The 24,125-nt window shown below is 42.1% G+C and overlaps 1 protein-coding gene across 4 annotated transcripts in view; it reads right to left on the bottom strand.

The window, feature by feature from the left end:
• The window catches only part of Itch (itchy E3 ubiquitin protein ligase), an 89,795-nt gene that overhangs the window by 47,619 nt on the left and 18,051 nt on the right, over positions 1–24,125 (bottom strand). For 2 of the 4 annotated variants that reach the window (XM_045156083.1, XM_045156084.1), the window contains exons 3-7: positions 13,302–13,392; positions 12,087–12,228; positions 8,725–8,849; positions 6,309–6,446; positions 1,487–1,529 (exon numbers count right to left, since the gene is read on the bottom strand). In XM_045156083.1, the coding sequence (XP_045012018.1) occupies positions 1,487–1,529; positions 6,309–6,446; positions 8,725–8,849; positions 12,087–12,228; positions 13,302–13,371 (518 nt within the window). In that variant the 5' untranslated portion in view covers positions 13,372–13,392. Of the gene's footprint in view, positions 1–1,486; positions 1,530–6,308; positions 6,447–8,724; positions 8,850–12,086; positions 12,229–13,301; positions 13,393–16,316; positions 16,354–24,125 lie in introns of those variants that run through there. The other 2 variants (XM_045156085.1, XM_045156086.1) reach the window with 2 other exon arrangements.

Genomic DNA, 24,125 nt, shown 5'->3' with positions numbered 1-24,125 from the left:
CTTTTTTAAAAATTTTATTATTTGTTATTATTTTCTTTAATTTTTTTATTAACAACATTGTATGAGAGAGTGAGCGCATGTATGACCTTGCACGCTTGCATCATTTTGTGTGTCTGGCTTACACAGGACCTGGAGAGTAGGACATGGATCCTTAGGCTTCACAGGCAAATGCCTTAGCTGCTAAGCCATCTCTCCAGCCCTTTTTGTGGCTTTAAAAAATACAAGCAGATAGAAGAAAGAGACAGAATGGGCACACCAGGGCCTCCAGCTGCTGGGAATAAATGCATTTGTCACTTTGTGCGTCAGGCCTTATTATGGGTACTGGGGAATGAAACTTGAATCAGTAGACTTTGCAGGCAAGTGTCATCTCTCCAACCGAAGCATTTTTAACTTATTTACTGGAGAGAGATAATGTGTATGAGTAGGCACACCAGGGCCTCTAGCCATTGCAAATAACTCCAGAAAAATGCACCATTTAGTGCATCTGGCTTATGTGGGTACTGAGGAATTGAACCTGGGTCTTTAGGCTTTGCAGACAAACATCTAAACAGCTAAGCCATCCTTCCAGCTTGTATTTTGTTTTGTTTTGTTCTTTTGGAGGTAGGGTATTGCTCTAGCCCAGGCTGACCTGAAATTCACTATGTAGTCTCAGGTTAGCCTTGAACTCATGGCAATTCTCCTGCCTCTGCCTCTTGAGTGCTGAGATTAAAGGCATGTGCCATCACAACTGGCCCTTTTGTTTGGGTTTTTTTTTGGTTTTGTTTTTTTCAAGGTACAGTCTCACTCTAGCCCAGCCTGACCTGGAATTCACTATATGGTCTCAGGCTGGCCTCAAATTCACAGATATCCTCCTACTTCTGCCTCCCTAGTGCTGGGATTGAAGACGTGCACCACCAAGCTCATTGTTTTTAAAGATTTATTTTTATTTATTTGAGATAGACAGAGGGGGAGAGAGAGAGAATAGGCATGTCAGGGTCTCCAGCTACTGCAAACGAACTCCAGACACATGCATTAATATGTGTATGTGGCTTACATGGGATCTGGAGAATAGAACCTGGGTCCCAGGCATGCTCCGTAACTGCTAAACCATCTCTACAGCCCTCCACCTTATTTTTTTTTTAATCAGGAGCTCACTCTATAGCCCAGGCTGGCCTAGAATTCACTATGTGGCCCAGGATATATTTTTGCCTTCACCTCCCAGGTGCTGGGATTACAGGCATGGAAGACCATACTCAGCTCATTTACTTATATCAATCTTAATTCTTTTTTTGGTTTTTCAAAGTAGAATTTTGCTTTAGCTCAGGCTGACCTGGAAATCACTAGTTATCTCAGGGTGGCCTCAAACTCAGTGATCCTCCTGCCTCTGCCTCTCCAGTACTGGGATTAAAGGCGTGCACCACCACACCTGGCTTCAATCTTAATTCTTTAAACAAATTAATGTGAATGTTAATTTTTATTGTGTGGGGAGAAATCAGTAAACTCTTACCTGGTTTCATCCTTGGGCCTACAGCCATCATCCTGAGAAGCACCTTTAACATCAATAAATTTAAACAAAATCAGTTTCAAAAGAATCATTTTCAACTTGAAAAAACAAAACCCTTATTAACTATTTTTGGTAAACAACATTATAATATTAACTTAAATTTCGATGGTTTCTGTTGTTTGAGAGAGAGAGAGAGAGAGAGGTGGGGGGGTGGGTGAATCAGGGTCTTCAGCCTGTCACAAACGAACTCCTGATATACACGCCTCCTTGTGGCACATGTGCAACACTGCACGTTTGCGTCACTGGGCGTCTATCTGGCTACATGGGGCCTGAAGCTGAGTTCTTACTTAGGCTTTGCAGGCAAGCGCCTTAACTACCAAGCCATCTCTCTAGCCCCCTAATGGGCTTTTAATTTTTTTTTTTTTTAAATATTGATTTGCAAGGAGAGAGACAGACAGGAACAGGATGGGTGTAACAGGGCTTCTGGCTACTGCAAACAAACTCCAGGTGCATGTGTCAATTTGTGCATCTGGCTTTATGTTGGTACTAGGGAAATGAATCCAAGTTGTTAGGCTTTGCTGGAAAGTGCCATAACTGCTGAGCCATTTCTCCAGCCTCTGATGGGTTTTAAACACTGAAAACATCACTAATACTATACCACAGAATATAAACTAATTTAAAATACTTTTTTAAGCCAGGTATGGTGGTGCATGCCTTTAATCCCAGCACTCTGGAGGCCGAAGTAGGAGAATCACCATGAGTTTGAGGCCACTCTGAGACTACATAGTGAATTCCAGGTCAGCCTGGGCTAAAGCAAGACTCTCCAAGCCATATAAATTAATTAAAAAATGTGCTGAATTATAACCATATTATACCATACTCAGCAAGATTGGTAAAAGTCTAATACAGTTTACAATATACATTTTTTTTAGTAGTGCTGAATATTATAGAGATAAATGTTTTCGTTTAAAATGGTGCTGTAGAATTGTAAAATGGGAAGTATCTTTGTAAATTAAAACTATTTGGGCTAGAGAGATAGCTTAACAGCTTAGCAGTTAAGTTGCTTGCCTGAAAAGCAAAAGGACTCAAGTTTGATCCCCCAGGACTCAGGTAAGCCAGATGCACAAGGTGGAGCATGCGTTTGGAGTTCTGGGCAGTGGCTGGAGGCCCTGATGCACACATTCTTTCTCTTTCTCTCAAAAATATAGGTTAAAAAAAAAAAAAAAAAAAGAAGTGACATATAAAGTAGGAACAGGATGCAATAAGCAAATGCTTATGAAAACAAGGCTATCCTATGGCAATTATCCACTCTGAACTGGATCAAAAAGCTTTAGACCAGCATCAAGGTAGGTTGCTAAACAAGAGAATGTAACATTTGGCTGAGGACCCTGGAAAGTAGCTGTAAGTTCCTGGGCCTGTAGCAAATCCTAACAGGTGGCAAAAGCAAAATACATTTTCCCTAAGCAAAGAATTCCCAAATAAGGGCTGGAGAGATAGCTTAGTGGTTAAGGTACTTGCCTTTAAGCCAAAGGAGCCAGGTTTAAATCCCCAGGACCCATATAAGCTAGACGCACAAGGGATGAATTACTGGCGCACCCATATTCATATCCTCGCTCTCCCTTTCTCTCTCCCATAATCAATTAATTAATTAAACTTAAAAAAAATTCCCAAATAAGGTCTTAGAAATTCTGACAGAAGATAGGCATTGGGGCACATGCCTTTAATCTCAGCAAAAATAGGAGGATCACTTGAGTTCAAGCTAAGCCCAGGAATAAAGAGTGAGTTCCAGGTCAGCCTGGGCTAGAGTGAGATACTACCTTGAAAAACCAAGACCAAACAAAAAATATTCTGACAGACTAACATCAACTTACAATTAAAGAACATCAAAGACCTACTTGGAAATCCTGACAGCCTAGATTTGATTCCCTAGTACCCACATAAAACCAAATACACAATATATCTTATGCATCTGGAGGTTATTTTCAGTGGCAAGAGGTTATGACATACCATACTCATATTCTCATTCTCTTCCTCTCTCTTCCCCCTCCTCTCCTCTCGTCTTCTCTACTCTTTCCCTGCTTACAAATAAATTTTTAAAGTCTTTAATAAACAGGACTGGAAAGATGGCTTAGCCTGCAAAGCCAAAGGACCCAGGTTCAATTTCCCAGGACCCATGTAAGCCAGATGCACAAGGTGGCACATGCATCTGGAGTTCGTTTGCAGCAGCTAGAGGTGCTAGCATGCCCATATTCACTCATTCTGTCTTTCTCTCTCTCTCTCTCTCTCAAATAAATATAAAGAAATAGAAAAAAATTTTTTTTAAATCTTTAATAAACAAGGCTGAGGATGGAGCTTAACTGGTAGAGAGCTGGTCTAGCATATACAAAGACCTGGGTCCAATCCCTAGCACTGCATAAACTGGGCACGGTGACACACACTTGTAATCCTAGAACTTGGGAGGTAGAGGCAGAACAACTGGAAGTTCAAAATCATCTAAGAGTCTAAGGTCAGCCTGGGGTACAGCCCTAATTCCCCAGTACCCACATAAAGCCAGATGCACAAAGTGATGAAAGCATCTGGAGTCCATTTGCAGCAGCTGGAGACCCTGGCATGCCTATTCTCTCTGACTGTGTCTCTTCTATCTCCTTCTCTGCTTGCATTAAACAAACAAACAAATGAATAAATGAATGAATGTGCAGCCAAGGGGCTGGAAAAATGTTTTGGTGCAAGCCTACCCACTCAAGTTTGATTCTTCAGGACACAGAAAGCCAGATGCACAAAGTGGCAAATTCATCTGGAGTTTGTTTGCCATGGTTAGAGGCCCTGGTGTGCCCATTCTCTCTTGCTCTCTTATCTTTCTCTCTCTTACTGCTTGCAAATAAATAAATATAAAAAGGCAGGGTTTCTTAAACAACCAATTGCCTCCCTGGGAAAGACCTCCACCTTGCTTCCTTCTCTTATGTTCTAGGTGTAAGCCCCCTTCTATTTTTCCTCCTAAAGATTTTTTTTTTTTTTGTGGGGGGGGGGATTGTTTTTATTTTTCAAAGTAGTCTCTCTCTAGCTCAGGCTAACATGGAATTCACTATGTAGTATCAGGGCAGTTTCCAATTTACAGTGATCTGGCCCCCTAGTGCTGGGATTAAAGGAATGCACCACAACACCCAGCTATTTTTATAATTTTATTAGTTTTTTTTTCAAGGTAGGGTCTTGCTGTAACTCATGCTGACCTGAAATTCACTATGTCGTCTCAGGGTGGCCTCAAACTCAAAGCGATCTTCCTACCTTTGCCTCCTGAGTGCTGGTATTAAAGGCATGCACCACCACGCCTGGCCCAGCTATTTTTTTAAAAGTGAAAGTACACAACATATTATTAAGTGATAGTAATACCTGTTTGGAATATACTGGGAAGAAGTTTACTAAACATGCTTCTCTGGTGCCATGAAAATCCTTTTTTTGGCCTGTTGGTGATGTGCATGTGTGTGTTTGCATGTCTATAGGTGTGTGGGCACAGGTATGTGTACATGCAAGTGTGCACCCATGAGTGTACACATGTGTAAAGGACAGAGGACAATCTCAGGTGCCATCCTCACCATCTAGGTTTAAGACAGGGTCTCTTAACAGCCAGGAGCTCAGCAATTAGGACAGATTGGCTAGCTAGTGAGCTCCAAAAATCCTGCCTCTGCTTTCCCAGGCCTAAGATCCCAGGCGCTCACTACCATGCCTGCATTTTACATGGGTGCTCATAATTGCAAGGCAAACACTTCTTTATTCCCTTTTATCACACACCAGCATAAACATCATGCATTGTTCTTATTATTCCAACAGCTTAAGACATCCTTGTAAAGTGTGGCTTGCAGAAATACAAGAGGAAGGTAGAATGGATTTCAGCTTGTTCTGAATGTCTAGTACACTACTACCAAGGACATGAAGTTACTCAATCTCAGTCACACACTGCTACAGACAGTAATAAGTTATGCCTGCCATTGCACTGAAGAGAATGCAGCAACAAATTTACCAGGCTAACTGCCATCATTAGCATGTAACATACTTTATAAATCAACTTAGTACAAACAGGGCAAAATGTTACTCAATTTTTGCTCAACTAGCTTTTTGACTTGTAAAACCTAATCTTAGTAATTAAAGTGACTAATGTCTGAGGCTGAGGCAAGAGGAGGTACAAGACCAGCTTATGTTACACAGCAAGACTCTCAAAACAGGAAAGCAGGGCTGGAGAGATGGTTAAGCGGCTAAAACACTTGCCTGTAAAGCCAAAGGGCCCACTTTTGATTGCCCACAGTCTGTGTGAGCAAGATGCACAAGGTGGCTCATGCATCTGGAGTTTGTTTGCAGCAGTGGGAGGCCCTGGTGTGCCCAGTCTCTTTCTCCCTTGCTCTCTTTCTCTCGCTGCCTATTCTTTTCTCTCTCATTCACAAATAAATAATATGTAATTTTAAAAAAAAAGGAGCTAGGCTTGGTGGCACATACCTTTAATTCCAGAATACAGGAGGCTGGGGTAGGAGGACCACTGTAAGTTCAAGGCAACCCTAAGACAATATAGTGAATCCCACATCAGCCTGGGCTAGAGCAAGACCCTACTTCAAAAAACTAAAAATAAATAAATTAACAAGTAGGGAAAGAAGTGGGACATGCCGTTAGTCCCAGTACGTGGGAGACAGAGGTGGATCACCATGAGTTTGAGGCCACCCTGTGACAATATAGTGAATTCCAGGTCAGCCTGGGCTAGAGAAAGACCTTACCTTGGGAAATCAACAACAACAACAACAACAACAACAAAAACCAGGGTGGAGAAAAAGGAAGCACTTACTTTCGGAGGATGCAGTATCACCATTCGTGACAACTTCCGCCTCTACTTGCAGTCCATCGAGACAAACGGATAAGTCTCCCATTGCCTCTGTTGGCTCTTTGTCACCTACAAGCTGCAAAGTCACGACGACGTCTTCAACTGAAAGAGAACAAAATTATATAGAAAAGGTCACTTTTCCTCTCAAAGTATGAGTATATAAACTATCTATTACATAGGATTTGAGGACTTTTGAGGCCAAAATACTGCTTTTTAAAAAAGAGAACAAGCTTTCCTAATGCCTATTACCTATAATGTAAAATACTACTAAATATCTCAATCACCTCATTTATTATATTCATCCCATCCTTGTAAGACTACAATATAAAATTAGCTAGCAAACCAATAATAATTTAGCAATACATAACTGGATTATATTGAATGAAAACCTAACTTAAATCCAGGTATGAGTAACCCACGCCTTTAATCAATCGTTGGGAGGTTGAGGTTGCAGGACTGTCATGCATTTGAAGCCAGCCTGGGGCTACAGAGTGAGTTCTAGGGCTGCCTAGGCTAAAGTGAGAACTTACTTGAAAAACAAAAATATCAATTTAAAAGAAGGGCCAAACTGGGCGTGATGGCACATGCCTTTAATCCCAGCACTTGGGAGGCAGAAGTAGGAGGATACCTGTGAGTTCGAGGCCAGCCTGAGACTACATAGTGAATTCCAGGTCAACCTGGACTAGAGTGAAACCCTACCTTGAAAACAAAACAAGAAAACAAAGTAGGGCCAGGGAGATGGCTCAGTGGTTAAGGAGATTGCCTATAAAGCCTAATGATTCCCCAGTGCCCACGTAAAGCCAGATGCACAAGGTGATGCATCTGCTGGAATTCGTTTACAGCAGCTGCTGGCCCTGGCACACCTATTCTGTCTGTCTCTCTTCTCTTGCTGCTTGCAAATAAATATACACATAAATTTTTTAAAAGTAGATTATAGAAGCCAGGTGTGGTGGTACACCCCTTTAATCCCAGCACATGAGAGAGGCAGAGGTAGGAGGATTATCATGAGTTCAATGTTACCCTGAGACTATATAGTGAACTCCAGGTCAGCCTGGGCTACAGTGAAACCTTACTTTGAAAAGAAAAAAAGTAGATTATATACTTAATATAAGCCTAAAATGAGAAAGAAATTCTTACAGTACCTCAAGGGACATAAAAATATTTGTTGGGCTAGAGAGAGAGATTAGCAGGTAAGGTGCTTATCTGCAAAGCCAAAGGACCCAGGTTCAATTCCCCAGGACCCACAAAAGCCAGATGAACAAAGTGGCACATGCATCTGGAGTTTCTTTGCAATGGCTAGATGCCCTGGCACACACATTCTCTCTCTCTCCCTCTTCCTCTCTCTCTCAAATAAATAAATAAACATAAAATATTTTTTAAATATGTTTTGAAGTTGTAACATATTAAAATAAATGAATTATGAAATTCACAAATGTAAATAAAACCAGCCGCCAAAACTAAGGAAACATCAAAAATAAGCATTTGAAATAAACATTGAGAACTCTTATATTTACCACTGAAATCTGTGCAAATATTAACTATGTCTATCTCTTAAGTATTTCATTTCTGCTCTAAATGCTTTAGGGTTTTTTGTTGTTGTTGTTTGTTTGTTTTTTAAGGTAGGGTCTCACTCTAGCCCAGGCTGACCTGGAATTCACTATGTAGTCTCTGTGTGGCCTGGAATTCAGTGATCCTCCTACCTCTGCCTCCCGAGTGCTGGGATTAAAGGCATGTGGCATCACGTCTGGCATGTTTCTTCAGTTCGGAGATTTTTCTTTTTTAAAAAATATATTTTATTTATTTGAGAGAATAAAGCAGAGAGAGAGAGAGAGAGAGAGAGAGAGAGAGAGAGAGAGAGAATGGGCATGTCAGGGCTTCCAGCCCTGCAAATGAACTCCAGATTCATGTACCACCTTATACATCTAGCTTACATGGGTACTTGGGAATCAAACCTGGGTCCTTTGGCTTTGCAGGCAAGTGCCTTAACCACTGAACCATCTTTCCAGACCTGGTTTTTTTTTTTATTTACTATGTAGTACATTATTATAAATAGTTACTAAAATTACTAGATATAAAATGAATGGTCAAACCATGGTTACTCAGAATGTTTTAAATAGACTGACACCCAAGAGAGGGTCTTACTCCAGCCCAGGCTGATCTGGCACTTAAATCTGTAGCCTCATGAGGGCCTTGAACTCATGATGATCCTCCTACCTCTCTGCCTCTCAAATGAGATTAAGAATTTTCTATGTTAATCCTCATAGCCATGCAAATTTAAAGACAAACAGTGAATATGAGTTGTTCTACATGTTTGGCATAATAATTTTTTCCACAAAAAACAAAAAGCAAAATACATTTTCTATTACTTTTGCATACATACGTTTCATATTATTTGACTTTAATGTTTCATAAATATCTAATGCAGAAGTTCCCAACAAAACATCAGATTTCAGTGTCTGGTGACTCCACACACGAAAATGTAATTTACTCGTAGGGGTAACAATACTGAAAGTAAAAACAGGGGGAAATATTATTGTCATTAAATATCAAACAAGATCAATAACCAATAAGAGTTATGGTTTTTAGCTTTTAATTAGTACATATTAATTAACACATAAGGGGTTTTACTATAGCATTTTTATATATGTATCTAATCCTTCTTTTTAATGACAGAGAACGAGCAAGAGACAGAAATAGCACGCCAGGACCTCTAGCCACTGCTATCAACCTCCACAAATGCGCCACCTTGTTCAGATGCATGCCCTTACACATGCATCACCTTAGGTGCCTGGCTTACATAGGATCTGGGGAATCGAACATGGGTCCTTATGGACCTAAAGGCAAGCACCTTTAGCACTTAGCCATCTCTCCAGCCCTCTACCATATTTTGATCATACTCATCCTCCATGATCCATCCTTTCACATCCCACTCTCTCTAATCCCCTTCCTCTTTTTTATTTTGTCTGAGGTAGGGTCTCACTCTAGCTCAGGCTGACCTGGAATTCAATATGTAGTCTCAGGGTGGCCTCGAACTCACAGCAGTCCTCCCACTTCTCCTTCAGGAGTGCTAAGATTAAAGGCGTGTGCCACCATGCCCACTTTATGTTTACTTTTTTTTTTTTTTTTTTGGTTTTTCGAGGCAGGGTCTCACTGTGGCTCAGGCTGACCTGGAGTTCACTATGTAGTCTCAGGATGGCCTCGAACTCACGGCGATCCTCCTACCTCTGCCTCCTGAGTGCTGGGATTAAAGGCGTGTGCCACCACGCCCGGCTATGCTTACTTTTTTTTAATGTGTTTTTTGGTGAACCAACACATTCATTAAAGGCTATTTACAAAAGCATAAACAACTTACCAATGCCTCTGAGAATGATGACACAAATGTCTCTCCCCCCTCCCCCATTAACTGATTATAAATCCTCAGGGAGGGATAGGACACAATTAAATTTTTTTTCTTTTTTCTTCTTTTTCTTTTTTTGGCTTTACAAGGTAGGGTCTCACCCTAGTCCAGGCTGACCTGGAATTAAATATGTAGTCTCAGGGTGGCCTCAAACTCACGGTGATCTTTTTACCTCTGCCTCCTGAGGGCTGGGATTAAAGGCGTGAGCCACCATGCCCGGCTAATTTTTTTTTTTGAGGCAAGCCCAAAACACTTTTTTTTAAAATGTGAGAGTAAGAGAGTGAGAGAAAGAACTGACATGCCAGGGCCTTCAGCCACTGCAATGAAATTCCACACGCGTGCATCCCACTGTGTGCATGTGCGACCTTGCACGCTTGCGTCACTATGCATCTGGCTTACATGGGACCTGGTGAGTTGAACATGAGTCCTTAGGCTGCATCTGGCTTACGTGGGACCTGGTGAGTTGAACATGAGTCCTTAGGCTTTGCAGGCAAGCACCTTAACCAATAAGCCTATCTCTCCAACCCTACAATTAGGTTTTAACATACAAAGGTTTTCACTGTATCTTGTAGTTTACTATATAAACAAGATTGGTCTATTTTCTATTATCTCATGAAAATTGTATTTGAATGGTACATGTTTACTATGTGTAATGGAGTGGATTTGTTTAAATATCACATTGTGGCCTATGTAACCATGGCTGGAATGAAACTAAGAACACTAGGCTGCCCTAGAATTTGAGGCAATCCTTCTATCTGTGTCTCCAGGGCTGGGATTATAGGAGTATTATTCTTGTTTGGTTGGTTGGTTTTTCCAGGTAGGGTTTTCTTTTAGCTCAGGCTGACCTGGAATTTACTATGTAATCTCAGGGTGGCTCCAAACTCATGGCAATCCTTCTACCTTTGCCTTTGTAGTGCTGGGATTAAAGGCATGAGGCATCATGCTCAGCTGATTCTTTTTGTAAAACAATAAATATTTTTGGTTAGAAAGATGGCTTAGCCGTTAAGGTGCTTGCCTGGGAAGTCTAAGGACTCAGGTTCAATTCTCTAGCACCCACGTAAACCAAATGCACGTGGCGGCACATGCATCTGGAGCTCATTGAGAAAAATTAAGGGCTGGAGAGATGGCTTAGCAGTTTAGGCACTTTCCTGGAAAGCCAAAGAACCCAGGTCACACATAAGCCAGATGCACAAAGTAGCACATGTGTCTGGAGTTCGTCTGCATCAGTTGAATTCCCTGATGTGCCCGCTCTGTTGCTTTCTCTCTCTCTTTCAAATGAATAAAATAAAAATAAATAGAGATAGAGAAAGAAAGAAAACTGGTACACTAGGGCCTCTTGCCACTGTAAACAAGCTCCAGATGTGTGTGCCACTTTGCGGATCTGGCACTAACGGGTACTGGGGGACTGAACTCAGGCCATCGAGCTATGTAAACAAGCGCCTTCAATTGCTGAACCATCCTTCCAGTTCAGGTGTATGATTCTCAAATTTTAACTATTTGCTCAAGGTATCATAAGGTGCACTTCAAATGTTCCTAGAACTTTATATATCCATGTTCTAGGAGTATCAACTTTTGTCATTTATTGGAAATGGATATAATCCCCCAAATAAGTTTGTTATATGAAGACGAGAGCTTCTAATTTCTTATCTCACGGTCAGACCTGACTTAGAAGACAGGCCAGAGCCAGGTATGGTGACGCACGCCTTTAATCCCAGCACTCAGGAGGCAGAGGTAGGAGGATTGCCATGAGTTTGAGGCCACCCTGGAACTATATAGTGAATTCCAGGTCAGCCTGAGCTAGAGAGAGACCCTACCTCGAAAAAACCAAAAGTAAATAAATAAAATAAAGTAAAATCTGGGGCTGGGGAGATGGCCCAGCAGGAAAAGGATCTTGCTTACAAAACCTATTGGTCAGGTTTGTTTTCCCATCACCCATGGAAAGCCAACTACAAAGTGACACGTGATACTGGGCACACCCATTCTCTTTGCCTCTTTTTGCTCCCTCTTAAATAAGTAAGTAATTTAAAGTTAGTCTATAGTTCCTTTCACAGTCTTAGATTATAAGAGCAACACTTGGAGCTTATAAACAAGTGCTGAAACTCAGCTTTATCTTCATCAATTCATATGCAGATAAAAATGCTAGCATATGGACTAGAGAGATTTCTCAGTGATTAGTGCACTTCCTACACAAGCCAGGAACTGTGTAATCAGCAACAAAAGAAAGAGTCTTAGGAACAGAACAAAAAAATGGGTATAAAGTGAAAAAAGATATACAAAGAAACAAGTAGGTACAGTTGCCTTTCTGCTCATCTACTAAACAAAATATTATGCTGTAGGAAACTTACACTGTAAGGGGTTGCTTCCATTTGGGACTATTCGTATTATTGCATTTTTCTGTCTTCTTTGACTGTCCATCTACTGCAACTTCTACATAAGGACTTGGTCCAAACCAGTTCTTTTTATTTTCTTTAAGTTTGGCTGAGATGACTGTAAAAGAAAAAGAGAAAACTTTGCAATGTTTGAACTATCAGTTTAGTCCTCAATTTAATTTCGTTAAAGATTATGCAGATTTTATTTTTATTCAGAAAAGCAGTTGTGCCCTAAAATGTCAATTCCTTTTACTTATGCAGGACATTTATGTATATTTCTTCCTCTCTTGGCAAGTACATGAGTTACTTTCTTTTTGCAAGGACAAAATACCCACCATAAGCAACTTGGGAAAAGAGTTTTATTTCAGCTTACAGTTTCAGGGGCAGAGTTCATTACGGAAGGGAAAGCACGGCAAGAGCAGGAAGCCAGCGCCACAGCGCCACACTGACAGCAAGGAAACTAACTGCCGAATACTGTTGTTCAGTCAGCTCTTTTCTTTGTCTTTCTTTTTTTTTTTTGTATCTGAGGTAGCCCAGGCTGACCTGGAACTCACTATGTATTCTCAGGATGGCCTCAAACTTAACAGCCTAAGGACTTATGTTTGATGCTCCAGATCCCACATAAACCAGATGCACAAAATGACGTCAACACACTAGGTTGCACAAGCACACAAGGAGCTTGATTGCAGTGGCAGGAAGCCTGGTTCGCCAATTCTCTCTCTCACACACATACCCACACATACAAAACAAGGCCAGTTTATTGAGCTTGCTTCAAAAAATAAAAAAAATATTTTGTTCTCCTAAGATTATTTTTAATGGGAGTGGTGGATTAAGATATCGGATGTATTTTCTTTATTTTGGGGGGTATTTTTGGAGGTAGGGTCTCACTCTAGCTTAGGCTGACCTGGACTTCACTACAGAATCTCACTATGGCCTCAACTCATAGTGATCCTCCTACCTCTGCCTCCTAAGTGTTGGGATTAAAGGAGTGTACCTGGGAATTTTTGTTTGTTTGTTTTGTTTTTTGAGGTAGGGTCTCCCTCTGGCCCAGGATAAAATGGAATTCACTATGAAGTCTCAGGCTGACCTTCCTTTAACTCACAGGGATCCTCCTACCTCTGCCTCCCTAGTACTAAAATTAAAGATGTATGCCAACATGCTGAGCAAGACAGTGGATCTTTTATGACTTACCAGTAATCTGCAGTTGTGATTTCATTGTCAGGCTACCCATTGAACCAAGCTGTGATTCACTGTCAGACATACCACCAAAAGGACAGCAAACCTGAATATGACAAAGAAGACACTGTAAGTAACAAGATCTATTTTAAACTATGTAAATACTTTGAGCTTGTCCGTTTCTACGGAAGTTTCCATAATATCCAACAGCTCTCACATTACTGAACATAACTCAATTCTAGCATTCATTATCATCAAAATTTAACAAGTGATCCCTGCCAGGAGTGAACTTCCTTTGCTTGGAGTCCCCAAAACACATTCTCTACGTTAATAAAGTAATGACTGTTCTTTTTCATTCTTTTAAAAGATTCCTGGGCTGGAGAGATGGCTTAGCAATTAAGCACTTGCTTCTGAGGCCTAAGGACCCTGAGTCGAGGCTCAGTTCCCCAGTGTTCACAGAAACCAAACGCACAAGGTGACACAAGCATCTGGAGCTTGTCTACAGCAGGGTGGAGGCCCTGGTGCAATCATCCCCTCCCTCTCTCTCTCTGCCTCTTTCTCTGTCTGTTGCTCCCAAGTAAATAAAAATAAACAAAATTTCTAAAGATTCCTTTTCTGCTGGGCATGGTGGCACACACCTTTAATCCCAGCACTTGGGAGGCAGAGATAGGAGGATCACCGTGAGTTTGAGGCCACCCTGAGAACACATAGTGAATTCCAGATCAGCTTGAGCTAAAGAGTGAGACCCTACTTCGGAAAAAAGAAAAAAAAAATTAAAAAAGATTACTTTTCTGGGCTGGAGAGATGGCTTAAATGATAAGGCACTTGCCTGCAAAGATTTGATTCCCCAGTACCCATATAAGCCAGAGGTACAAGCTGGCACATACATCTGGAGTTCATTTGCAGTGGCTATAAAGGACCTGGCATGGCAGGCCCATTCTCTCTATCTGCTTCTTTTACTCTCTCTCATAAATAAACTATTAAAAAAAAAAAAAAAAGATTCCTAGCTGGGGCACACACCTTTAATCCCAGCACTGGGGAGAGAGAGGTAGGAGGATCACTGAGAGTTTAAGGCCAGCCTGAGACTACATATTAAATTCCATGTCAGCCTGGACTAGAGCAAAACCCTACCATGAAAACAAAACAACATTGCCATGGCTTTTTTCTTTTTTTTCCTCATCTAAAAATTTTTGCTTTTTTGTTTTTGGCATGTTTTACTCAGTTCCACAATGTGGCCCAAGGACTTTGATTGTACATTATTCCTTTTTTAAATAATCATTCCAAGTATCCCATGAGATACATGGCTACAGCAAGTCCCTCACCCTCCCAAAAGCAGCCCCCATTCTGGTAAGGAGGATGGCCAAGTCCACACCCTGAGTCCACACAGAGGAGGTGATAGCACTGCTATTGTGTAAATTATGTATTGCAAAATTACTTTAAGGGCTGGCTTAGTGGTTAAGCACTGGCCTGTGAAGCCTCAGGACCCCATTTCGAGGCTCGATTCCCCAGAACCCATGTTAGCCAGATGTACAAGGGGGCACATGTGTCTGGATTTGTTTGCAGTGGCTGGAGGCCCTGGAGCACCCATTCTCTCTCTCTCTCTGGCACTCTCAAATAAATCAATAAAAATGAACAAAATTACTTTAAATCTTCGCCTAAATACTTTATTTTTGTTTTTTTATTTTGAGTGGTCAGCCATGGTGACTCCCTTCTCTGTCCCCCTGACTTAAGATGTATGAAGGCTTTCGGTCTCCCTGGGGGTGGGTTGAGGTATGGAGGCAGCCTGGGTTTTGCCTATAAACTGACTTGAAACCAGTTCAATAAAAGCGCACACCCTAAAACACAGCACCCCCCCAAAAGATTCCTTTGCCTCTTTTTTTTCTTTTTAGTTTTTCAAGGTAGGGTCTCTAGCTGACCACTAGTGACTGTTCCTTTTGTTTGTTTGTTTTTAAATATTTACTTATTTATTTGCAAGCAAAGAGACAGAGAAGAGGGACAAACAGAGAGGGGAAAATGGGTGCGCCAGGGCCTCTAGCCACTGCAAATGAACTCCAGACACATATGCCACCTTGTCCCCTTGTCCATGTGGCTTTACATGAGCACTGGAGAATCAAACCCAGGTTGTGACATTTTGTAGGAAAGTGCCTTAACCACTAATCCTAATCTCTCTCTCTTTTTTTTTTTTTTTTTGGTTTTTCAAGGTAGGGTTTCACTCTAGTCCAGGCTGACCTGGAATTCCCTATGTAGTCTCAGCGTGGCCTCAAACTCAAGGCAATTCTATCTCTGTCTCCTGAGTGCTGGGATTAGGCCTGGCATTAGGCAAGTGCCACCACTGCCAGCTCTGTTTGTTTGTTTTTAGGTAGGGTCTCACTGCAGCCCTGGCTGAGCTGTTACTCATTCTAGTCCCAGGCTGGCCTTGAACTCAGTGATCCTCCTACCTCTGCCTCCCAAGGCTCTTTGTTCCTTTTTTTATGAAGAGCCCTCTAATATACATTCAAAGTTACCCATCCAAGGCACCCTGACCAGATACCGGATTTTCATCCTTAACAGTGGAACACCCAACCAAGTGTAGTGGTGCACGCCTTTAATCCCCGCAGAGGTAGGGGGATCACCATGAGTTCAAAGCCACCCTGAAACTACATAGTCAATTCCAGGTCAGCTCACCAGAGTGAGACCCTACCTCAAAATACAAACAAAATAACAAAAAAAAAAAGAGTGGAATACCCATGTATAATCAAAATAACCAATGTAATCCACGCCAACTTATAACAACCCCTGATGCAAGTCACCAAGTGGTCACCTGCTTGAGACCCTTCCCACTTTAGGAGCTTTCAGCTTTACTATTTTTTTTCCCCTTTTATTTTTTTAAGGTAGGATCTCACTCCAGTCAAGGCTGACCTGGAACTCACTCTATAGCTCCAGGCTGGTCTCAAACTCATGGTGACTATCCTACCTCAGCCTCCCAAGTACTGGGATTTAAGGTGTGTACTACCAAGCCCAGCTCTTTTCTAAAATATAGTCTTATCTTACCTTTCTGCGGTGTCTGCATCTGTCAGTTCTTTGTAGACTGCAAGACAACAAACTCAAGTGTCACTGGCTTGGGGAGTTTTAGTGACTGTTCAATGTCCATCACTCTTAACCCCTGAGTTAAGCCCATCCAGAGCTGGGAGAAGCTCCACTGCTTTCACAACCTGCAACAGTATGGATTCAATGTAAACTGTCCCTACAGGTTCATATGGCTGAATACTTGGTCCAGTCAGTAGTAGAACTTTCTAGACATGGGACATAGCTGGCAGATAAAGTGCCATAGGAGGGTTAGATGCTGGCCAAAGAATTCTGCTTCCTGATCTGCCAGGATGCTGACTTGCCAAGGTATAACAAGCTGTGCCACAAGCTCCTGAGCCACATGCCCTCCCCATTGAGATGGACTCTGATCTCCTGAGCCACACGCCTTCCCATCATGATGGACTCTGATCTCCTGAGCCACACGCCTCCCCATCATGATGGACTCTGATCTCCTGAGCCACACGCCTCCCCATCATGATGGACTCTGATCTCCTGAGCCACACGCCTCCCCATCATGATGGACTCTGATCTCCTGATCCACATGCCTTCCCATCAAGATGGACTCTGATCTCCTGAGCCACATGCCTTCCCATCAAGATGGACTCTGATCTCCAGAGCCACATGCCCTTCCCATCAAGATGGACTCTGATCTGAGCCACATGCCTCCCCATCATGATGGACTCTGATCTCCTGAGCCACATGCCTTCCCCATCATGATGGACTCTGATCTCCTGAGCCACATGCCTCCCCATCATGATGGACTCTGATCTCCTGAGCCACACGCCTCCCCATCATGATGGACTCTGATCTCCTGAGCCACACGCCTCCCCATCATGATGGACTCTGATCTCCTGAGCCACACGCCTCCCCATCATGATGGACTCTGATCTCCTGAGCCACACGCCATCCCCATCATGATGTCCTGAGCCACACGCCTCCCCATCATGATGGACTCTGATCTCCTGAGCCACATGCCTTCCTTCTAAAACCTCATAAGCGAAGTCCTCATTATAATCCATAATTCTTTCCATATTCCTCCTATAAACAAGTTCCAACAGACCAAAAACTTCAGGGACATTATTATCACAGCAATAAATAGTCCCATTTCTCAATACCAGTTTTCTATAGCAGTTATCTTCTCACTGCTGGGATAAAACACCCCACCAGATACAGCTTATGGGAAGAAAGGGTTTATTTTGGCTTACAGGGGATTTTGTTTGTTTTTGTTTTATTTTTCAAAGTAGGATCTTGCTCTAGCCCAGGCTGACCTGGAATTCACTATGTAGTCTTGGAGTGGCCTCAAAATCATGGCAATCAGGGATGGATTACCTTTCAGTGAGTTGTTGGCCAGGGAGGTGCCTGATGCCCCCAAAGCATTACAGGCCCCAAAGCATTGCCGAAGCCCTTGGTTTCCCACCAGGAATAGGTGGTAAGACCCTATTGCTAAAGACTCCACATATTTGGGCTGCAAGGTCACTGAGAAACCCTGCTGGAGCTAAGCTGAAAACCTCCTCCATGTAGGCCAGCTGACAGAAAGCTGGAAAAAGCCACACTGTATGCAGTTCAATGGGAGAGAGAGAAATCACCAGTGAAGATACCCAACAGTGGACACTGCAAGCCTTATATTTGGCCAGCCAGGCCAAATGAGCCAACGGGTGCAATAGTGGCCTGTCTGTCATGGTGGAAATTAACTGCCCTCTAATTGGACTGGAGGGAATACATCCCTGATACTGAAAACCTAAAACAGTGTTAGTCATGAGCCCTAGGTGTACAACATCTGCTGTTATCTGGATAAATGTATATACTATGCTCATCAAACTGCCCAGTAAACACTTCTCTTAATGTTCATATCTACATATTAATGCTAGTCTCACTTTTGGTTGAGAACCATCTCTTTTCAGAGGGTAGTGACCTTGGGATGACTCAGAAGGCATCATGGTGCTGGGTAGAAGTGACAAGAGTGCTTAGCACTGCAATATTTCCATCACACCTTCCAAGGCTCAGGGTCTAATGTGGAAAAGATGGCAGAAAGAAAGTAAGAGCCAAAGGAAGGGTAGGACTCCTTACAACGTGTTCCTCGGGACACAAAATGGCCTGGATGTCCATGACCTCACAGTGCCTGACACTACCTACACAAAACCATCATAATAGGAGGAAAAGATGATGACATCAAAATAAATATTGAGAGGGGGAGAGGATATGATGGAGAGTGGACTTTAAAGAGGGAAAGTGGGGGGAGGGAGGGAAATACCATATTATTTACAATCATGGAAGCTGTCAATAAAAAATAAATTAATTAGGGCTAGAGAGATGGCTTAGCAGTTAAGTGCTTGCCTGTGAAGCCTAAGGACCCTGGTTCGAGGCTCGGTTCCCCAGGTCCCACGTTAGCCAGATGCACAAGGGGGCGCACGCGTCTGGAGTTCGTTTGCAGAGGCTGGAAGCCCTGGTGCGCCCATTCTCTCTCTCTCCCTCTATATTTTTCTCTGTGTCTGTCGCTCTCAAATAAATTTAAAAAAATTAATTAATTAAAGAAAAATCATGGCACTCCTCATACCTCTGCCTCCCGAGTTCTGGAATTAAAAGCATGCAATACCATGCCCGGCTTATTTTATTTATTTCAGAGAGAGAGATAGAAAGAGGCAGATAGAGGAGTGGAGAGATGGCTTAGCAGCCAAGTCACTTGCCTGAAAAGCCAAAGGACCTCGGTTTGATTCCCCAGGAACCACGTAAGCCAGAAACACAAGGTGGCACATGCATCTGGAGTTCATTTACAGTGGCTAGAAGCCCTGACGCGCCCATTCTTTCTCTCTCTCGTGCGTGCTCTCTCTCTCTCTCTCTCTCTCTCACAGATAAATAAATAAAATAAAAATACTACATTTAAATTTTTTTTTAAAAAAAGAGACATATAAAAAGAGAGCCAGAAGTAGTGGCATTCACCTTTAATCTCAGCACTTGGGAGGCTGAGGTAGGAGTGAATTTTAGGTCAACCTGGACTAGAAGACCCTACCTAGAAAAAAAGACAGAGAGAAAGAATGGGCATGCCAGGGCCTTCAGCCACTGTAAATCAACTCCAGACGCATACATGACCTCATGCATCTGACTTATGTGGGTCCTGGGAAATCAAACTTGACTCCTTTGGCTACGTAGGCAAACACCTTAACAGCTAAGCCATCTCTACAGACCTAGAAACTCTTTGCAGTAGTTCCATCAATAATTATTAAAATTAAGCTGGGCATGATGGCGCATGCCTTTAATCCTAGCACTTGGTAGGCAGAGGTAGAAGGATCTCAAGGTCAGATGGACAAAGTGGTGTATGCATCTGGAGTTCATTTGTAGCAGCAGGAGGCTCCGGTATACCCATACTCACCCTCTTTCTCAAATAAATAAAATCTGTTTGGTTTTTTGACATAGGTTCTTCCACAGCAATCCTCCTACCTCTGCCTCTCAAGCACTAGGATTAAAGGAGTGTGCCACCACACCTAGCCTGTTTCTTTGCTTTTGAGGTAGAGTTCTACCATAGCTCAGACTGACCTGGAACTCATTCTGCAGCCTCAGGCTGGCCTCAAAATCATGGTTATTGTCCTACTTCAGCTTCATGTGTGCTGCAACTAAAGGTATGAACCACCATGCTTGGCATAAAAATATTTTAAACAAAAAAGATGATAAACGTTAATATCATTAGGGAAAAACAAATCAAAACCACAAGATATCATTTCTTACCCATTAAGACAACTATTATAAAAGGAGAGAAAAGCCAACAACAAATGCTGTCATGGATGTCGAAAAGTGTTGAAAGTGTAACACAACTGGTGGGAATATAACAGCACTACCCTGTGTAAAACCGTTACCGAGTCCTCAAAACACTGAAAATTACCATGCAACCTAGCAATTCCACTTTTATTATATATAAACAAAAGAAGCAAAAGTAAGGTCTCAAAAGATAACTGAAGGGCTGGAGAGATGACTTAGCAGTTAAGGTGCTTGCCTGCGAAGCCTAATGACCCAGGTTCAACTCTACAGATCCCACGTAAACCAGACTGCCAAGGTGATACAAGCACGCAAGCGTACAAGGTTGTACACATTCAAAAGGTGACACCCACGTCTGGAGTTTGATTACAATGGCTGAGGGCCTGGCTCACCAATTCTCTTTGTTCTTTCTTGCTCTGGCTCTCTTGCATTTAAAAAAAAAAAAAAAAAGCTAAATCTGGGCATGGTGGCACACGCCTCTAATCCCAGCACTCAGGAAGCAGAGGCAGGGGGATCACCGTGAATTCGAGGCCACCCGGAGACTACATAGTGAATTCCAAGTCAGCCTGGGCTAGAGTGAGACCCTACCTCAAAAAACAAGACAAAAAAAAAAAAAAAAAAGCTACTGTGTTGGGCTTCAAAAAAGATAACTGAACTCAATATTTATAGCAACATCATTTACAATAGCCAAAGGTAGAAATAACCCAATGTCCATTACTAGATGAATAGATAAGGCAAATGTGGCATATATGTAGAACAGAATATTAGTAAGATTTCAAAGGGAATAAAATCAAGTTGGGAGTGGTGGTACCTGCCTTGAATCCCGGGAGACTAGGTAGGATTGTCTTGAGTCTGAGGTCAGGGCTAAGGAGTAAGTTCCAGTAAGCCTGGATCTAAGAGAGACCTACCTCAAAAAAAAAAAAAAAAAAAAAAAAAACTTACTAAAAGAGCCCAGTGTGGTGGCATAGGCCTTTAATCCCAGCCCTGGGGAAGCAGAGGTAGAAGGATCACTGAGACTGCATAGTGAATTCCAGGTCCTCCTAGGCTAGAGCAAGACCTTTCCTTGAAAAAAATCAAACAACAAACAAAAACATCCTTGCATATGGTGTTTGAAACCTGACTCATGCTGGATGAATGAAGCAAAATACCAAAGGACAAACTAAACTGTCTGACTTCAGTCTGACATAGGGTACCTAGAATAGATGGTTCACAGAGGGAAAAAGAAAGTAGAACAGTGGTCATCAGAGGCTGGGAGACTAAACAGGGAGTTGTTTAATGAGTAAAAATTTCAGTTTGAGATGATGAAATATTTCTATAGAAAGATAATGGTAACAGTTGCACAAAGCTAGTTTATTTAATACAAATGTATATAGAATAAAAAAATAGAATAGAAAAAAATTGATGAGGAAAATGCTTCCATATCTCAGACATTTTTCACATGTACACAATAGCCAACACACTACTATTCACCTTACTTGTTAGAAAGACTATGCTTAATCCCAGCACTCAGGAGGCAGAGGTAGGAGGATTGCCTTGTGTTCAAGGCCACCCTAAGACTACACAGTAAATTCCAGATCAGCCTGGGCTAGAATGAAACCCTACCTGGAAAAAAAGAAAAAAGCTTCCCCCACAAAAAAAAGGGGAGGACTGGAGAGATGGCTCAGTGGTTAAGGTGCTTGCCTGCAAAGCGTAATGCCCGTAAAGCCAGAAGCACAAAGTGACCCATATACCTGGAGCTCATTTGCAGAGGCTGGAGACCCCAGCGTGGCCATTCTCTCTCTCTCTCTCTCTCTCTCTCTTCCCTTTCATTCTTTTGTTTTTTGTGGTTTTTTTTTTGTTTGTTTTTTTGAGGTAGGGTCTCACTCTGGTCCAGGCTGATCTGGAGTTAACTCTGTCATCTCAGGGTGGCCTTGAACTCATGGCAGTCCTCCTACCTCTGCCTCCCGAGTGTGCCACCGCCACCAGGCCCGGCTCCCTTTCATTCTTTTTCTTTCTTACTTTCTTTTTCATTTTCTCTCACTTGCAAATATAAAGACAAAAAAATAACATGACTGGGCTGAAGAGTTTGCTCAATGGTTAATGCACTTGCCTGGAAAACCTAAGGACCCATGTTTGATTCCAGATCCCATGTAAACCAGACTCTCAAAGTGACCCAAGAGCACAAGGTCACACATGCGCAAAAGGTGGCACATGTACCTAGAGTTCAATTATAGTGGCTGAAGGGCTTGGCATGCCAATTCTCTCTCTGTCACATGCATTAAAATAAAAAGACCAGCTTGTTGAGCTTGCCTCAAAAAAAAAAAGAAAGAAATGAAAAGGGAGGGAGGGAAGGAAAAGAATAAAAAAAAAAAGACCCTCTTTAACTACCTCAAGTGTTTGCTTCATATACTTTCATAGGCTTTTTTTTTTTTTGGGGGGGGGGATGGTTAAGGTAAGGTCTCCCTCTTATACCTTCCTTTTTTTTTTTTTTTTTTTTTGAGGTAGGACCTCACTCTAGCCCAGACTGACCTAGAATTCACCATGTACTCTCAGGGTGGCCTTGAACTCACAGCAATCTTCCTAACTCTGCCTTTTGAGTGCTGGAATTAAAGGAATGCACCACCATGCCGGGCTTTTGTTTTTTGTTTTTTTGAGGTAGGTCTTGCTCTAGCCCAGGCTGACCTGGAATTCCTTTTGTACTTTCAGGGTGGCCTCAAACTCACAGCAATCCTCCTACCTCTGCTCCGGGTGCTGAGATTAATGATGTGTCCCACCACACCACGCCCAGCTGCTCTTACTCATTTCACTCCACTACCCCTCCATGGCCTTATCTCACTACATCTGCACTGTCTGGACCCTATTAAATACTACAAATTCAATAAAGCAAAAGAAACCTTCGCAAAATCTTTTTATCCTTTCAGACAGTATCAAATTTACTCCAAAATGTTTGAAAAAAAAAAAAAAGTATCCCAGAGATGAAGAGATGGCTTAGCAGTTAATTGCTTGCCAGGTTCAATTCCCCAGTACCCACATAAGTCAGATGCACAAGGAGGCGCAGGCATCTGGAATTTGTTTGCAATGACTGGAGGCACTGTGCCCATATTCATTCATTCATTCTCTCTCTCAAATAAATAAAATACATAAAAATTTAAAAAAAAAAAACATCACTATCACTTCTTGGCCTTTTGGCTAAGACCAAATGTAAAAAAACATTTTTTGTTTTTGAGACAGGGCCTCAGGCAGCCCAGACTGATATCAAATTCACTATGTATTCAGTTAAGAATGACCTTGAAGCCAGGGGTGTTGCATGCCTTTAATCCCAGTACTTGGGAGGCAGAGGTAGGAGGATCACTGTGAGTTTAAGGCCAGCCTGAGGAAGAGTACATAGTGAATTCCAGGTCAGCCTGGACATGCCTCAAAAAAACAAAGGAAAAAAAAAGACTAAAGACATGCACCACCAGGCCCAACCCTTAAACTAATTGATTCACTGTCTTACCATGGCTGTACATACCTCCCAGTACCTGTTCACATTGTGACTCCCAATCCTAACATCCCTCCTTCTCTCTGCCTTCACACTTGTTCCATATACATCTCACTCAATGATACACTGAGTTGTTGTCAATGTGTATGCAGATAAGGACTTTCTTCCCAGAAAGCAGAGAACATGGATTATGCTGAGAAAAGTCAAGATCCAGATTAGAGGTTGTGGTAACCCACAAAACAAACTGCCCACAGTAGTGATTTGTTTGGCCCACAGTGTTTGCACTATAAATTCCTAAGTTGTTAACATTTAAAAATTAAAATTTCTTACAAAAAATATGGATTTCCAGCTTCTTATGTTCAGGCCACAGTCTGTACATCTTTTTTTTGTTGTTGTTGTTGTTAGGTAAAGTCTTGCTCTAGCCCAAGCTGACCTGGAATTTTTTTTTGTTTTTTAATATTTATGTATTTATATATTTATTTGAGAGAAAGAGAAAGATAGAAAGAGAGATTAGACACACCAGGGCCTCCAGCAACACTGCAAACCAACTCTAGAAGCATGTGCCA

The sequence above is a fragment of the Jaculus jaculus genome, chromosome 8, assembly GCF_020740685.1.
Source record: "Jaculus jaculus isolate mJacJac1 chromosome 8, mJacJac1.mat.Y.cur, whole genome shotgun sequence".
Classification (NCBI taxonomy): Eukaryota; Metazoa; Chordata; class Mammalia; order Rodentia; family Dipodidae; genus Jaculus; species Jaculus jaculus.
The sequence above is the reverse complement of the archived record's forward strand: the minus strand, read 5'-3'. Positions and strand labels throughout refer to the sequence as shown.